This window comes from Pseudomyrmex gracilis, unplaced genomic scaffold, assembly GCF_002006095.1.
Source record: "Pseudomyrmex gracilis isolate BER0280 unplaced genomic scaffold, ASM200609v1 scaffold_56, whole genome shotgun sequence".
Lineage (NCBI taxonomy): Eukaryota > Metazoa > Arthropoda > Insecta > Hymenoptera > Formicidae > Pseudomyrmex > Pseudomyrmex gracilis.
In genome coordinates this window covers 444,973-461,777 of record NW_018020640.1, presented here as the reverse complement: position 1 = coordinate 461,777, position 16,805 = coordinate 444,973, and the positions used below count along the sequence as shown (strand labels likewise).

General features: G+C 34.0%; 4 protein-coding genes across 7 annotated transcripts; 1 reads left to right on the top strand and 3 right to left on the bottom strand.

The window, feature by feature from the left end:
- Window positions 1-63: 63 nt before the first annotated feature.
- Window positions 64-1,551, top strand: LOC109853881 (28 kDa heat- and acid-stable phosphoprotein-like). Its single transcript, XM_020426423.1, has 5 exons — window positions 64-241; window positions 392-489; window positions 635-769; window positions 885-1,018; window positions 1,126-1,551. Exons 1-5 carry the CDS (start codon window positions 232-234, stop codon window positions 1,340-1,342), a joined length of 594 nt encoding a protein of 197 aa, XP_020282012.1. The 5' UTR covers window positions 64-231; the 3' UTR covers window positions 1,343-1,551.
- A 3,823-nt stretch (window positions 1,552-5,374) lies between these two features.
- LOC109853889 (casein kinase II subunit alpha) lies at window positions 5,375-10,493 on the bottom strand. 4 transcript variants are annotated; one of them, XM_020426442.1, is made up of 8 exons: window positions 10,124-10,493; window positions 9,102-9,339; window positions 8,719-8,830; window positions 8,402-8,614; window positions 7,433-7,627; window positions 6,996-7,347; window positions 6,642-6,719; window positions 5,375-5,738 (listed from the first exon to the last, which is right to left on the bottom strand). In XM_020426442.1, exons 2-8 carry the CDS (start codon window positions 9,194-9,196, stop codon window positions 5,623-5,625), a joined length of 1,161 nt encoding a protein of 386 aa, XP_020282031.1. In that variant the 5' UTR covers window positions 9,197-9,339; window positions 10,124-10,493; the 3' UTR covers window positions 5,375-5,622. The 4 variants fall into 4 exon arrangements, with proteins under 4 accessions (XP_020282031.1, XP_020282028.1, XP_020282030.1 ...); XM_020426439.1 differs by having other exon boundaries at window positions 6,626-6,719; window positions 10,124-10,488; XM_020426441.1 differs by lacking the exon at window positions 10,124-10,493 and adding an exon at window positions 10,047-10,116 and having other exon boundaries at window positions 6,626-6,719.
- A 692-nt stretch (window positions 10,494-11,185) lies between these two features.
- On the bottom strand, window positions 11,186-12,494 carry LOC109853912 (protein lin-7 homolog C). Its single transcript, XM_020426480.1, has 5 exons — window positions 12,261-12,494; window positions 12,096-12,137; window positions 11,876-11,988; window positions 11,543-11,788; window positions 11,186-11,461 (listed from the first exon to the last, which is right to left on the bottom strand). The coding sequence occupies exons 1-5, from the start codon at window positions 12,295-12,297 to the stop codon at window positions 11,303-11,305; spliced, it is 597 nt and encodes a 198-aa protein (XP_020282069.1). The 5' UTR covers window positions 12,298-12,494; the 3' UTR covers window positions 11,186-11,302.
- A 145-nt stretch (window positions 12,495-12,639) lies between these two features.
- On the bottom strand, window positions 12,640-15,005 carry LOC109853911 (protein ANTAGONIST OF LIKE HETEROCHROMATIN PROTEIN 1-like). The gene is made up of 5 exons (XM_020426479.1): window positions 14,487-15,005; window positions 14,066-14,407; window positions 13,792-13,932; window positions 13,441-13,711; window positions 12,640-13,321 (listed from the first exon to the last, which is right to left on the bottom strand). The coding sequence occupies exons 2-5, from the start codon at window positions 14,398-14,400 to the stop codon at window positions 12,800-12,802; spliced, it is 1,269 nt and encodes a 422-aa protein (XP_020282068.1). The 5' UTR covers window positions 14,401-14,407; window positions 14,487-15,005; the 3' UTR covers window positions 12,640-12,799.
- Window positions 15,006-16,805: the final 1,800 nt, after the last annotated feature.

The window sequence follows — 16,805 nt, the reverse complement described above, 5'->3', positions numbered from 1 at the left end:
TCGAATTTTACGGACGTGCGTGGACGCGTGTGGACGGGCTTTAAATATCCATTCTCGCTCTCTCCCCGAGGTTGCGACTAACCAAACCGCGTGAAATCGTTGTCGGAGTTGACGTAAGACACGCAAGAGGAAGATTCCTTTTCGTTGCGGCGGAAACAACAAAGAGAAAAATTGGAGTCCATTCGGGTTTACTTTCTAATTTGAATTAACGCAACTTGCACTCGTACCAAAATGCCGCGAGGTAAGCGATATTGTTCTTTTCGCATACAATCTTACATATATTTTTCTCTTTCACTTGCCAAGATGACACTATGTGTGCACTCGTCTCTTCTTGTTTGCCAGTAAAGATATATGTATGTCTGATGTAATTGTCGTTCTGTTTATTGCGCAGGAAAATTCGTGAATCACAAGGGCAGAAGTCGACACTTCACGAATCCGGAAGAATTGGAAGAACAACGTCTTCAAGAGGAAAAGAAGCAACAGTGGAGAGTCGGTATTTTTTAGGTTATTTTATAGACAATCGCATGGTTAAATAAATATCGTATCGATGATCAGACGGAACGCTCGTGTATTATTGCTTAAAATTTAAATTCCTTCAGACTTGACAGTTGCAATTGTGTCTTATTTTTTATAGAAGAACAAAGGACAAATCAGTTCCAGTGAGGAGGAAGAAGATGACGAAGAACCCAAATCGAGTAAATCTAAAAAGTTAAATTTAAACGACACAGACAGTGATGAAAGCGAGTCAGACGAGGATTCGGAAACTGAGGTAAAATATATATATATATATATATATATATACATATATATATTTGTGCGAAAAGGAGTTTTATATAATTTAGTAAAAACTTTTGTGCAATAACTTTTTATTGTTATTTTCTCAGGGAGGAAAAGCAAAAGGTGTAGAAAATCTAATCCAAGTAGAAAATCCAAACAGGGTACAAAAAAAAGCTAAGAAACTTTCTCAGTTGAATCAATCGTTAGATTCCTCAAAACCGGAATTATCTAGAAGAGAACGGTATGTACACAGCTTTAAATTATTTTGTTTTGTAATTGTTTTTTAATACTGTATTTTTCACGATTTCTTGTCATCGCTTGATAACGCTTGCGCGTGTCAATTTTTAGGGAACAATTGGAAAAACAAAGAGCTTACGCGAACTACCAGAAGTTGCATGCCGCTGGTAAAACGGATGAGGCTCGAGCGGATTTAGCGCGTTTAGCCATAATAAAGCAGCAACGGGAGGAAGCGGCGAAGCGCCGAGAAGAGGAAAAGAAACAAAAAGAATTAGCACAGCAGAAGAAGACCGAATTGACACAGAAAGCATTAGGAAAAAAGTCTTAGAGTGTGTTTTGATGGTTATTTACAGAACTAAACAAGCACCGCAATATTAATATTTTAACGTCTACTCCAATTTTCAATTGTCAAACAAAAAACAACTTTGGCATACAACGTATGTTTGCTATATTGCATTTTATGATGTGTTAATATAACATTGTTTATATAATTATATTAAATCCAATTTAGTAATTATTACTAAATTAATTATTTAAGTCTGAGTAATTTAATCCCTCGAGCAATGCGTTAAAAAGTAAGTTCCGCGTGATTGATTTAAATTATTTTCACCGATTTATGAGTCGATCAATTTCGCCTTAAAAAAAAAAAGTTCGCATCAGTATTGGTTTCAGTAGTGAATATCGCAACCTATATATCAGATCTCCGATAAAATATTGCACAATTTACACCAGCAATATCGAAATTATCAATAATCAGCAATAGCACAATGGTTCGAAAAAAATTCCATCTAAAACTGTAAGTAACTATCTATTGATAGTTAAAATCTGAAATGTATATATGCTTGAGACATTTGTAGATTGGCATGTGGACGGATTTGTTGGAGTCCTCGAGTCACTATAAGAAGTCAGTCAGTCGTATTTTACATAATTTTTTTTTTATCGGAGCAGAATCTTACGCGTGTCGTATACATTTTTATTATTTTGTACATAATAATAAATATCAATATTATGGCCGGTATTTATAGTCCGATCTTATATTTAAAAATCGTCTTAAGTTTATCTCAAGATGGTGTGTATGGTATAGTCAATGAGAGATGATCCGTGCATCTTAAGATGAACTTAAAATGTCAATCTTTCGTGGACAGACCTCAAAAATGACGACTAGTTGGACAGACTGAGTCTGTGAGGCTTTACGCGACTTCAAAATCGAATATGTTCGCAAAAAATCTATATTTTTTCAAACTTTTGATTCAAAAAAATACAAAATATAGATTTTTTATTTTATTTTCTTGAGTCAAAAGTTTGAACAATTCTGCGTCGATAAAAAAAAAAAAAAAAAAAAAAAACTGAACAAATCTCTAGTAGTTTCGAAAATATAAACGTTTAAAAAAAAAAACTAAAATTTTTGTTAGGAACGTCGATGCGCAATTTTTGAGTAGGTCTGGGGGATCCATATCTGTCCGCGACGGATTAATAATATAAAATCCGATTGCGAATATATTGCTTTGTGTATCTCTTCATAAAAAGTAGTTATATTGTTGCACAAAACTTAAATTATAATTCGATTGAAATTTGTTAATATCGCAGTTAAAAACAAAAATTAGACGACCTGAATATACGATTGCCATATTGTGTGGATCATCGAGAGACACAGAATCATTTCCACTAGTCAGTTCAACAACGCCACAAATCAGCGCTTCTTAGTTTGTGCATTTGTTGCTAAATGTCAGAAAGCGGACATCCATAGAAATAAAAAAATTTTCTCCAATTTCTAATATTTAGCACACACATGAGTATTTCTTTATAATATAGAACGCTAGACGCGTTCACTAGTTTAAAATATCAAATAATGTTCAACAGTTTCTTTTATCAAAAGACGCGGGTGGCATATACGCACGCCAATAATCATCTTTACTCACAAAATGTGTAAAAACAGACAAAATCTTTGGAAAATTATATAAAAACATAGACTACAAGATTATACAAGAAAGTATGGAGCGTATTGTATTCCTATATATATTCTTTACAAATTTTGTTTGATATACAAAATCTATTGAATGAACATGTGTGATTCGATCTTACACACATCCATATGTACATACAGGATGTCCGGTAATAGCCGCTTGTGGCTCAAGTAGAGATTTGTATTGAATCGAAAAGTCCTTTGCCACGTCTTTGCGAGATTTGCGATAATTAACAATAAATTATTGATTAATCTGAAGATCCGTGAATGAGCGTGCATCCGAGTACAAGGAACAGCTCAGCGTTTCGTGTGTTTCACAGTTGCTATTTAACGATGGCTAAACGCAAAAGCGTGACTTTCGTCCTTTTTTTATATTAAAATAAAGAATTCAAGTTTTGAGATGATGGTAATGATTATTTATTTATTTACTTACGCAAAGACTTCCATAAAAAATACGAAACAATTTAAATAGAAGTTACATATATCGTTGCAAAAGCGACGACAATGCACTGATGATATTTTCTAACATCTATTTTTTATATACAAAGAATATTTACAAATCTACATACAATCTACGTACATCAATATTTACAATATTACAATATTTAGGATATTTTCATTCTAAATCTAACATAAGGATATTTTACAAATTATATTATTGTAAAATATATTTTTTGTATATAAAAAAAACTAGAATGTAAATATTCTCCATATGTAAAAACGTAGAAAACTTAGTGCATTATTATTTCAATTTAAATTTCTATTTTTTTGGAATTCTTTATGAGATTCCATCTTTATGAGATTAAGTAAACAAATAAATAGATATTATTAACACACATGTTATTACATCTGGAAATTTCAATTATTTTGATTTTACAAAATGCGAAAGTCATGCCTTTTTGTTTATTCATCATTAGCCATTTATTATATATTATATATTTATTATATATTGTTATTTTTTTCTCCCATCGATTAGCCGCGCGCGTAGCAACCGCGAACGCGCGAAATGCCTGGGTTGTCCCGTTGCTTGCGGACACACGCTTACTCGCGTATCTTTTATTAATTAACTCGTTCAATGTTGCGAATCTCGCAAAGTGATAAAGAACTTATCGGTTCGGTACAATCTCACCGACTTGTCACAAACGGTAATTACAGAACGGTAATTACAGAACATTCTAGAAAGGATTTGCGTGTTCGATGCGTGAAAGTAAAGTACTAGCAAAATTGTATAGAGCGCGGAAAACAAAATTCTTGCGGATGAGTTTGAGTCATCGGCATAAGATTGACAGCGCACAAAGTTTTACAAATATGCACGTATATATATACATATATATATATATACGTACTATGTTTTTAAACTAGAATGTATATTTCACAGTTAATGTTTGTAGGCTTTCTCCGCCAAGTGTTTGAGGTGCTTGTGAATTTTGCTTGCGATAACCAGAATGAATTTTTTTACCGCACACAACCTGCTCCTATATTTGATTATTTTCGTTTTCTAACAGGAACGACCGTTATCATACAGTAAAAAAAATATTACTATTTATCTTATATGTCGCTCCGGATTACCGACTTTTTTTTCTTTTTTTTTTTTTTTTCATTTACGTTGAACAACGACGTACACTATTGCTGGATACGTAGAGCAGGTATTCACAGAGCACAAAGAGTACTTGGCTATAACAAACATTTTATTCAACTATCATAGTATCAGATATAAACGAACATTTTTTTTTTTTTTATGTTAAAAGTACTAAACCAAATGATCTAAAGGTATGTGTAGTTGTGTATTATGTTTGTTTGTTGTGTATATGTGTGTGTGTGTGTGTGTGTGTATGTGTACGAATGCTATGCAGAGTCTGCGGCGCACAATGCTTATCTATCGTGTTAAAACTCGCATACAAGCATCATAACTCGACAATTTTTTTTATTTTCAAATCACGATTTGATTCTGGTGCTCGCATGCAATCTATCACAAAAAACAGCATCGTATGTCGCAGACTCAAATGTTACCATATACGAATACAAAGGTGGTTCTTTTCTTTAAAACTTCCACCCGTCGAGCGCGCGCGCGCGTTTTCGTGTGTGATCTAGCTGCATCTTTTTCCTTACGTACTTATTAGATCTGCCAAAAACACGGTAATAATAGCAACATCAGAAAAAATAGTAGATATTATGTATATATATATATATGTGTATATATACATATATATATATATTTATATATGGTAGAGCGCATTGCAAATTTTGTGTATCTTATAAACGGAAGTGAAGCAGCGCGCTACGTTTGATATCGCATGCACACCGGCCAATATGGACGGAGCATGTATCCTCACGCAAATTTTACGTCGAAAATTCTATATTTTTGTTGGATTCTAAGTACATTGCGGATTTCGTATGGATTGTTTTTTTTTTTTTTGTTTTTTAAAGAAGACACAGCAAAGTAAGATACTTCAGTCTTAATGGCGGGATTGATAAAGCCGTTTTTTTTTTGTTTTTTTGTTTTGTTTTTTTGTTATACAAACCAGAACAATTTTGGTGCAAAGAAGAATGTGAATATGAAACATATGACGTTAAGAGATATTTTCGGTCGCATTGTTATATTCTGTAGTAGATTGAGAGAGTTGGGTTGTTCAGAATTGCTAAACTTATAAAAGTTGAGGCAGTTCTTCCGAAGGGGTCAAACACCCGCTTCCGATTTCCTCCATGCTTTCCAATCCGTTTGTCCCATGAACCGATACGCTGCTCATTGTAACACCACGATCTGTAATAATCTCCTAGTTAAAAAAATCACTTTGACACGAGACTTCTTATTATATCAATACAATCTACTACATGATCGATATTCGATGCTTAACTGTTTCACATTTTAATTCACTTCAAACAAAGAATAGAATGATTAATCTTATTCAAGAGATATCCCCGTGCACACGTAACATTAATATGTATATATATATATGTTCTATTTTTTTTTTTTTTTTTTTTTTTTTATTATCTCAAATTAACTGACTTAACACTCTTTCTACTCCTTTGTTACTCTAATTCGATAAAAACGACAGAGATGTGGTCAGCGGAGGAATACAGCGAATAAACAGTGTATATGTGTATATATAATCAATATTTTCTATTTTTAATAATATATTTACAACTTACATCGTTTGTTTCTTTTTTCCTTAAATACAAGTTATACTTATAGTCAAATGTAAAATGCAAACAATATTCGCGATTACATCTCCAGATTAATTGTAAGTGCAAAAATTTGTACAGGCGAATATATTTGTTTCGTAACGATACATCAATCTTAACCCTCTCGGTGCGGCGTACTTCAAACGGAAGAGCACTCGGGAGCTTTACGTGCACAGCGTCCGCAATCGACGATCATTCGGTTTTTCACGTCGAATTTATACATCGTCGTCTGCTCGAAAGGAGGCATTTTCTAACGACGAATAACATTCGTTGCTCGCACCAAAAGGGTCAAGTCCGTATAGCAGCGAGGGATATAAAATGACGATCGTAACATTTGAAACAAAACGGTACAACACATACGTAAGAAATACAAATGTCAATAAAACAATTTGTAATGTCCAATAAGTTACACAACTATGTTAATCGTTATAGAAATAGAGGTAGATTAAGATGATGACACATTACCTGGGCCGCTACTCACCTACAGGCACTGAGCCTGTCATGGGAGTAGGTGATGATGACACCATTTGCAACCGACCTTGTTCTTTTACTATAGGATCTAAAATAGAAGAAAATAAACATAAAGATAGGGGGACACGTACACCTTTGATATTTTATAATTGCAATAATTCTTCAAGAGACAACACAAGGTTTTAAAGGCTAACTGTTGAATATAAAAAGAAAAAAAAAAAGAAAAAATTACATACACGGAATATGAACATCTTTATGTACATAATAGGATTTTTAAGATTCAGCAATATCTTTCCCAGAGACGACACGAACTATCATAACTAGTTCAACATCTGCCACTACGTAAATATATAAACATGCTTACAAAAGTAAGGATGCTCCATTGCTTCGCGCGCAGTTAGTCTCTCATAATGGTCATAACGCAAGAGCTTGTCAAGAAAATCCAAACTTTCCGGCGACACTAGATGCTGATTTTCCGAATGTACAAAGCGTTCCCAGCGTTTACGGGAATGCCGACCTAGGATGTCGTTAAAACGAGGATCGAGTTCAATGTGATACTTGTCAAGATATTCAAAGAGTTCTTCAGTACCAAGCACTTTCGCTATTCGCACTAATTGGTCATAATTGTCGTGTCCGTGAAAAAACGGTTCTTTCCTGAAAATCATGCTCGCCAGCATGCATCCTAACGACCACATATCTAATGAGTAGTCATACATCTGTGAAATATTAAATAATTATGTATGATTTATACTTTTTCCGCGCTCACTTTTTTATCCCACATATTAATAATAATATACTTACTTGATAATCTACAAGTAATTCTGGACCTTTAAAATAGCGGGAGGCTACTCGTACATTGTACTCTTGACCAGGATGATAAAACTCTGCTAAACCCCAGTCAATTAACCGTAACTTTCGGTTTTCATGATCTATCATAACATTGTGCGGCTTCACATCCCTGTGCATAATTCCCATACTATGACAATAATCCAAAGCCTGCACACAGAAATAAAAATTATATTAAAAATATTAAAAAAATCTCTATATCTGCGTCTACGATTTCGGTGCACCAAACCTGCTACCCTAATTTTACAAAAAAGATTTACAGATCCACAATACAAAATATTGCTCACTTTGAAATTTGTTGATTGTATCTGAAAAGATGAAAAGAAAATATCTTCCTCACACGTTTATCGCTCTCTTACTTTCTCGGTTTTAGTAGAATAAAGTCATATTTCTTTCTTAAAATTTCTCTAAACAAAAAAAAAAAACAAAAAAAAACAAAAAAAAACGAGATATAAAAACTATTACATGTATCATTTTCGATATCATTTTCAATATTATCTTATTCTATGAAATACAATATCTTATACAAATTAAATTACTGATAATATTTTTATAACAAATAAAATTAGTAACAATTATAGTAATAAATTATAAATTAATTATAAAAAATGATAGATTACAAAAATTAGATTATGAAAAATGGCAAACAAAAAATTGTATAAAATATGACTTTATCAAAAACAAGATAAAATGTGTGTAATAGTTTTATTTTCACTCATGGTCGACTAAACTGCAAAAATGCTGCATAAACAAAACTAAGCGACAACGAAGCGATATCTCTGAGAAAAATAAAACGTAGAAATTGAATTATCTTTCGAGCTTTTCCTGGAACCTGGTATATAGACCTACATCTATCGAAACAATAATCTCGAAGGTTCACCACGGACTGATATTTGGTTCCATTGCACTTAACAATACACGCACTTTTAATAACTCGTAGAGGTAGTATCTTATGTCATAGTCAGTTAGGGTCTGGTATAACTGCTTGAAGTCTGTGTTGTTGACATGCTCGAAGATCAATGCTGGTGTTCTTGAAACAGGATCTTTCACAACAGCTTGAAGAGTGATGATGTTTGTTCCTCCTTTAAGATTTTCTAAAATTTTAATTTCCCTTTTTATTTTCTTCTTTTTAACAGGCTATAACAGACAAAATGTAGAATTAGCATTGCAAAAACCATTATCTTCTGTGTTGTTCTATCAGATATTTATCAAATGCAATATGACACAATTTTTGTGTGTACCTTCAGTATCTTCACTACGCATTTGTCATTGTTAGTTACATTTACTGCTTCAAATACCTCACTATATTTACCCCTGCCCAATTTTCTTACTAACTGATAATCGTCTTGTTGCCTAGAAGAGAACCAACAATGTATATAAAAAACAATGTATGTAAAATTAAGTAATGATTCCTGTATATAGAACAAGGCAACGCTAGGAAATGAGTCACACAGTAACCAATCAATGTTCTGCTTTACTACTACCGAGTGTGTATATTATTTCTAGAAAAAAAGAAGGCATTGATTGACCATTGTGTTGATCTTTGTCACATAAAAAGCATTACCATGTTCTATATGCACTATTCTATTGTGCATATAAATGTATATAAATGTATATCACTTACCCCCAATCAACAACATATGATTCATAATCCCAATATTCTCTCGGCTTATGTGAATTTACATCAGCATATACACGGGCTCGACTAGGTAGAGCCATACTTTCAGAATAATTACTAGTTCTAAGCGTCTTGATCAATGTAGCTGATTGACCGTCTATATTGTTTATTCCAAACTTATAGCTATTAATGACTTTATCTCCTCTGTACACGCAGCTACGTACATATGAGAAAAGTAATAAACCTAAACAATTTAATACAACTTTATTAAACAAAATAAATGATAAGCTAAAAGCAATAAGTACAATTTAAAGAATATGAAAATTTAAGTATATGAAGACATGTGATTTATAAAGAGATACAAATGAGTTTGGAAGCAATGTCATCTTTGCATCTATTGCGTGAAATGATGAAAAACAGAGAAAACAGCAAGTTTGAAATACGTAGGCAAGTGTATATTAGTATGAAAAGAATTTTGCACATGTAGAACCTTATAAAAGTCCTAGAATCATCAAATCATGACTCACCATTATCAAGAAATTGTGCGATAAAGTGCGAGATCTATAGAAATTTGAAAAAAAAAAAAAAAAAAAAAAAAAAGAAAAAAAACAAACAAATATACAGAAAGATGCGATAAGGAGTTATCGCATATAGAAAATACAGATCCCCAACAATTCCCTTACATTAACCACAATAGAACGCACTATCCCGACAATTTCGTATATCGATTGGATCGTTAATGGTAAAACTCGAAAACGTATACCGTATACCGATATACCGTACAATCGTTCGATGGCGCATGAAAAAAATCTCGCGGAAAAAAAAAACAAAAGAAAGAATCCCTCTCTTAAACTTGGCTTGGTGCTTAGACTTTCGCGACAAATGATTATGAGTGCACTGCCGGTCAACGAAGCAAATGTCCCGCACATGCAAAAGGCACAAGGCACGTACACACATGTACCCTCCAGTAAATCACCACGCCATCGCGATCCGTGGAATAGATGTGGGCTCGGTTTTTTCGGACTCACCTAGAGCATCCCGGGTCCGTATCTTGTTTAGATTAAGTATGTTGAATTCCTGAATTCGTTGCGAGAGTCCGAAACTAGCTCGTGAAACTGCCGAGGCCGCGCCAACGCGTGAAACGCGAGTTTTTCGAGGGCGGCCGGCTTCTCAAACGAGCGACGTGCAAGATGGCAGCCGGCGGACCGCCACGAACCTCGATAGTCTAGACACGAAACATTCGATTACGCTCCCACGACTCAACACGTGTTACAGCAATGATCATATTCATCTGGAGAACTCGGTGCTTTAATTAAACCAGTAACACACGAAAAAAAATTCGGCAATAAAGGCTATCGCGCACAAAATGACGGTAGATTGTGTTCCGTTATTTACCGTCGATACGGAAAATCTATATAGTTTGTACGACACATACTATAGATTTTCCAGCGAACGGCAGTGAATTTCGGAACGCGGTCGTAACTGCGTAATGGAAATCTGTACCGCGTTCGATTTGAGAAAAGAATTTTACCGCGCACGAGGGAAGGAAAACGAACAGGATGGGGATAGCGTTGAGTGCGGGATTGGCGGGACACTTGCCTGACAACCCAATGGCTGTGGAGTGAGGAGACCACAGATGTCTATGCTGAACCTAGACAGCTTAACTTGTGACTTTGGTGTACGACAGTACCGAGACAGTACCGGATTTCCGGTTTCAGCCATTCAAATCGTCTCAACTACCATTTTGCAAATGAATTAAGCCAGTTTTCTTTACAAATGACAATTGTACACGCCTACAGAGTCCGGGACCGTTGCTTCCCACGCGCTCATTGGATCACACGTACATTATCTAATCGCTCAACTACCCCGCGAATTTTACAAAATGATACGCGACCTTCCCGTTTAGATTGATTCAATCTATCTTCACACTTCGGCTGTGTCAAAATTGTTCAGACACCCTGTATACACACACACACACACAGTTGCAACACATTTCGATAACACAGATTATATTTATTGATAAATGAGAACAATGAATACAATATGTATATATATATATATATCGATAAAATGCTGTCTAACTATGTATATATACACACAAATATGAGCGCAAATAGTCATGAAATATGTATATAGATATCATAGTAAATAATTTTGTATTTTCTCAATGAACGCGCAAATCAAACATTTTGCGAGCATTTGATGGTTTATTGCATATGTTGACGTCTGCGTGCGGCTCTCTGTTTGTCAAACCGTAGCTCCATTTCTTCCAGAACGCGCGGAGTGTAACGCACCACCAATTTTACGGAATTCTGAGCCTGCTTCAGCAATTCCACCGCTTTTTCGTGATTCTCACCCTCCACGCACTGCAACCATTTTTTTATCGTGACCGTGTCGGTTAAATATTTAGATAAACAGAAAAAAAAACAAAAGTTTTTTTTACTAACCACTCCGTTAACGGACAGAAGTTGATCTCCGCGTTTCAGACCTCCGTGTCTGTCAGCGACACCGCCGGGGATAATGCGGGATATGTAAATCGGCGAATTTTGTTCTTTACCTCCCATTACGTTAAAACCAAGTCCTTCCTCCGTTTTCGGTAATTCGACTACACGTGGATGCGCGTGACCCTCACTGGCCGCAAAAGCGGCAACGGTCGCCTTCGCTGTCGCGGACGCGCGGATGTCCTGCGATCCCTGACGAAAATAAAAATCTATAATATTTAATGAGACTACATGTACTATTTTCAATCACCTGCCGAGTGGTTTTATTTATAAGTTTACCTGAATATCAACAGTTTCGTACACATGCTCGTACACTTCCCTCACAGCACTGAGAAAATCACTTTGTAACACTTTTTGCAAAGCTGCTAGTTTTGTCGTGGGAACCTCACCTCCTAAAAAACCAACGAACGATTACGAAAACCGAAATTAAAATAAAAATAGACACCGTAGTGTTGTTTCATCTTGTGTCATTATTATTACCGCAATATATTTCTTTTACCTTTTTGAAGTTTATCCAACAATTCTATCGATCTCTTGACATCTGCGAAGAAAATAAACTTTGTTTTAAAACAGATTGTTGTAAAAAAAACTCGTGAAACTCGCATTATCAAGTTTACCAAGTAATTCTTGGTTGTTTAAATTAGGAACAGATCGAAACCTTTACCTCTTGCCAGAGTAAGGGACTCGCCCATAGTTGCCATTACTCCTGCACTGTGCCCCGTGCGTGTTAAAACTTCTTTACGTCTTTGACGGACGTGTGCATATTAAAAGGAAAAAAAACAAATGACACGGTCAATTAGCTCGGTGATCTTGTTCATTCGCGATTTCAAAACTCCATCCGAGAAACAATCGGGTTCCGAGAGCGGATCGATGATTGTTTTCCCTCGCTCCGCTGGACAAAGCTAATAGACTTTAATGGCGGATTTTCACACCGCGAGTCGCGCGACGACAGCTCGGAGCGGATTTCTCAACGTCCAATCAAAAAGTTGCGTTTGCTAGGGATTCTAGGATCGATAAAAAAAATAAAAAAATACCCCAAACTATCCAACGGCTTTTTTATTTCAAGAAGAAACTAAAAAAACGGTACTCGAATTTTCCAAAAGATCGTACTAGAAAAGTCAGTTGCATTTTTTTTTTATACATGTAAAAGCAAAAAAAAAAATATATATATATAAGACAATATATATATATAAGTTTACTTGTTCAAATAATCATTTCTAAACTGGAACATATTTTGTTTCTCTTCATTTCAGCGGCAGAACGATTTTTGCAGTCAATTTTTTTCTCTTTTATAAAATCTTCTTCCGCGTCTAAAACAACAGCCTGATCCTCCAAGTCCAATTTATCTTCATTCAATATGCACATATTGTGTAGCACGCAACACGCTAATATATGACTAGGTAGAAATTTTGTGTTATTCGTCGCCAGTGTATTCTGGATGCTTTTCCATCGTCCTTTAAGAATAGAGAACGCTGTATCAATCATAACTCGTCCGGAAGCATGATGAGCGTTGTAATTCTTTTCACGTTGCGTCATGGGACGTGATCCGTTCTCAGTATACGGGATCAAAATACGCTCGCTTAATCCGTAAGAAGCGTTTCCAATTAGGTGAGTGTTTTTCGGAAACTTCTCCGGATCATTGATAAGCTTAACAATTGCCGAGCGTGCAGCCTCAATTGAACCCACAGAAACATGCGTAAAATAATTCCTGTGATCGCAAACAGCCTGCGTACAAATCACATTTAAAATTTATTTCGAATCATCATTTCAAATCGGACTCTTGCGCAATAAAACCATAGAATCAATAAATATGTCACACGTGAAAGCTTTATTGAAATGTTTACCTGAAGAAAAATTGAATGAAAGCCTTTTCGATTAACCCATTCCCTAGGATATTGTCTGGTCGCAGACACAGTGATATAAGTACTGCCAATGGCTCCTACAGTATCGGGAAAACCGTTCTCATTGTAAAAACCATGAATAACATCCTCAATACCATGTTTATCAGGCCAGGTTATATATTTTGACTCGAGTTCGCACAAAGCTTTTGTGACACGATGCACAGATCTAACAGCTGTGGATTTGCCAATCTTATAAAAATCATTTACAAATATGCTGAAATAAAATTTGTCTTGTATTGAATTTTGCATCTTCGTAGGTAGGTAAGATATGCTTACATAAGTGATGATACACACCTATATGGGGTTGCTGTTGCATAACGTCTTAGACACACAAGAAGTTGTTTTTCTGCGGGTATCATTTCATTTCCATTGATACTGCGATAGAGCTTGTCGCCAACCTCGTTCAAAATAAATTCGAATGTGGAAAGTGACACACTGACGAGAAACAATTGACACAAACAATTAGACAAATTTCTCTAATAAGATAGATCTAAGTGTGTAATCAAAAATGAGTTGTGTACGAGATATATATATATGTATTCAAAATAAATATAATATACAAACATACCCAAAATAAGTTCTAAACGCCATATCGTTGAGAGGTGGAATTATATGTGCCATGTAACTTTGATATTTATTTATTAATTGCTCGGCGTCTGTCAAAGACGCGGCAGTGTCATTCGGAGATTCTATCCGCATATCGTCCGCTAATTTTCTCTTGGTTCCTTTTTTACGATCTTGTTTAACATTGCGTTGTTTGGCATCGCGTTGTTCGGCATCGCGTTGTTCGGCATTGTACGTAAGACCCAAAATCAAATCCTCGCCGTCGTCCTCGTAAATATAACCAGGCAGCTCAATAAATGTCTTTGCAGCATATAATAAGGAGATGCCATTGAGACTCATGTTGTTCCTTTCGCATAAAAAACTCGATTGTTGTCAACGAACGACAGTTTTTTTCTTTTTTTTTTTTATCTGACTTATATCCTAACTTTTATATCCTATCTACTTGTTTGTCAACATCAGCTCGCCATTATTGTCTCTCTGAGATGCGTTCTGCTTGTCGTTCAAGATCAAACTGTATAGGACTGTGTGTTCCGATATTCACTGGCAGTACTAAAAATCTGTACACTTCACGTGACACGTGCTATAGATTTCCGGTACACCGGCAGTGAATATCGAAACGCACGTTTTTGCAGCGATCAAAACGTGATAGGCTCTTACTTTTAGAACCACTGATCATCGTTGTATTGACAAGGGCGACAACTCAGCAATTGTTTTGCTGAACGCTATTGTATGTGTAGCGAAAATAAATTTTCTATTTAGGTTAGAAAACCGATGATGATTTCCTGTTTGAACCGGAAACTCTCTGAAGAAAACCCCAATCGACCCCAACTGGAAAATCAGAGCGGCGATATATGATATGACCGAAATATTTCTCGTTCCTAAATTTCTTCAGTTAAAAAGTTTTTTAGGTACTTATTACATTCGAATTAATTCTAATTTGATGTTCATCAAAATCGACGCACAATCGTTATCTGTCTGAGAAATACTTCGACGAGAGAAAATTTATCTTTCTCTTATACACGAATCTTTTTTTTTCTTTTCACGTTGTATGCTTTATCAAATTTTTATGAGATGTTTGCGCTTAGCGCAAATCTTGCTGATATTTTTCTCGTGTGATGCAAGAATATCTTATATTCGAGAAGCAAAACAACGATAACAGCAATACTTACATGTACATATATGAATTTATGTAGATATTTATAAGTTACCTTTCTGTAGAAAAATAAAATTTTATAAGAATGAATATATATATACATATGTAAAAGTACCTGTGACAGAAGTAAATTATGCCGAATTTTTCTTCACACCTCTAGATAAACTTCTCGACAACTTTATCTAGGCAAGATATATCTTTATCCAGAGGATAATTATCGGGAGATAATGAAGAAGTAACAATAATATTTAAAACTTGCTCTACTCAATAATGCTTCCTTATCACATCATTGAATTTCACGTATGTATGATGATTTTCTAAGAGTTAATATGGAAGTTAATAAACTCAATTCAAACTAATTTATTAATTATAGAAGTTTTATCACATTCGTGAATTAAAGTTTGTTATATATATATATATATTAAGAAAATTTAATTAAAATATAATTGAAAAAAAATATGAATATATTGAAATAAAATGTGTATACGTACGTATTTTAATTATTGTATCATGAATATAAAAGAGCTAACAATTTTTCACATTTTTTATTGTATTTTTCTCTTCCCTCTAAAAAATTCCATGGAACATTTAACAGAGTATTTTTTTCTAATCTTGAAACTTGAATACGATTGTAAATAGATTAAAATGTGTTTCAATGTTTAATCTTGCGAATGACGACTACATGCGCAAGATAATAATGCGATTATCAAGTTACAGAAAGTTTCAAGCGCAAATAAGTTTACCACTAAAAAAGTTATAATTAGATTTACATATCTCGGGAGATTGGCGAATTTTTATATTTTTTACGGAATATCGAGCTGAAATGTGATTGAAACATAATTAATACTTATTACAATTGTATTAATACTTATTAATAATTGTAATACTTATTACAATTTAACTGATTACTTAATACTTCGAAATTTTCGATTTCATACAAAATAGATTCTCGATTTTATGCAAAATAAAAATTTTCTACTTTTTACAAAATTATAAATATAAATTGCGTACTATAAAATTATATAATAATTATATAATATAAAAATTATAATAAATATAAATTTTTGTTTTTTATCACTTCAGAAATAAAATGTTCATTTAAATTACATTGTCACTTGAAACTACACTTCGCAACTTTGTTATCTACATTATGTCTACAGTATATCAACGCTGTTATTTATTCGATGCGAATTTAATTGCTTTTTTCAGCCGAAAATCAATCAATTAAAGAGCGCCACTACAACATTGTGTGTAATTCACATGAAATTGTAAATATGTATATACACACACAAACACATATTAGTTTACGGAAAATGTTAGATGTTTTTCTCAGTCGTAATCATTATTATATATATTGGAGAAACAAATTTATTGTATGTGATCTCAAATCTATTATATGTAATGTTTCTTAATTATGAGATAATGATATATAATGTTTCTCGTCTCATGTGACACTTGAAGATAAAAAAAAATATCTTCTTACACACAGTAAAGCAATCATAGATTTTTTAAAACAGGCATTTATATTATTTTGTTTTTTGTTGGGATAAAATATTACATGTGAAAAAAGATTCGCATAAACATGATAGAA

Coding starts and splice junctions, on each gene's coding strand:
- LOC109853889 (XM_020426442.1), bottom strand. CDS start 9,196: ATGGCTCTACCTAGTCGAGCCCGTGTATATGCTGATGTAAATTCACAT. Junction 7,348..7,432: donor AATTACTTGTAGATTATCAA/GTAAGTATATTA, acceptor AATATTTCACAG/ATGTATGACTACTCATTAGA. Junction 5,739..6,641: donor GACAGGCTCAGTGCCTGTAG/GTGAGTAGCGGC, acceptor AGATTATTACAG/ATCGTGGTGTTACAATGAGC.
- LOC109853881 (XM_020426423.1), top strand. Junction 770..884: donor ACGAGGATTCGGAAACTGAG/GTAAAATATATA, acceptor TTATTTTCTCAG/GGAGGAAAAGCAAAAGGTGT. Junction 1,019..1,125: donor GAATTATCTAGAAGAGAACG/GTATGTACACAG, acceptor GTCAATTTTTAG/GGAACAATTGGAAAAACAAA.
- LOC109853912 (XM_020426480.1), bottom strand. CDS start 12,297: ATGGCAACTATGGGCGAGTCCCTTACTCTGGCAAGAG. Junction 11,989..12,095: donor GTTGGATAAACTTCAAAAAG/GTAAAAGAAATA, acceptor TTGGTTTTTTAG/GAGGTGAGGTTCCCACGACA. Junction 11,789..11,875: donor ACGAAACTGTTGATATTCAG/GTAAACTTATAA, acceptor TATTTTCGTCAG/GGATCGCAGGACATCCGCGC.
- LOC109853911 (XM_020426479.1), bottom strand. CDS start 14,400: ATGAGTCTCAATGGCATCTCCTTATTATATGCTGCAAAGACATTTATT. Junction 13,933..14,065: donor GCGTTTAGAACTTATTTTGG/GTATGTTTGTAT, acceptor GTTTCTCGTCAG/TGTGTCACTTTCCACATTCG. Junction 13,322..13,440: donor TTCATTCAATTTTTCTTCAG/GTAAACATTTCA, acceptor ATTTGTACGCAG/GCTGTTTGCGATCACAGGAA.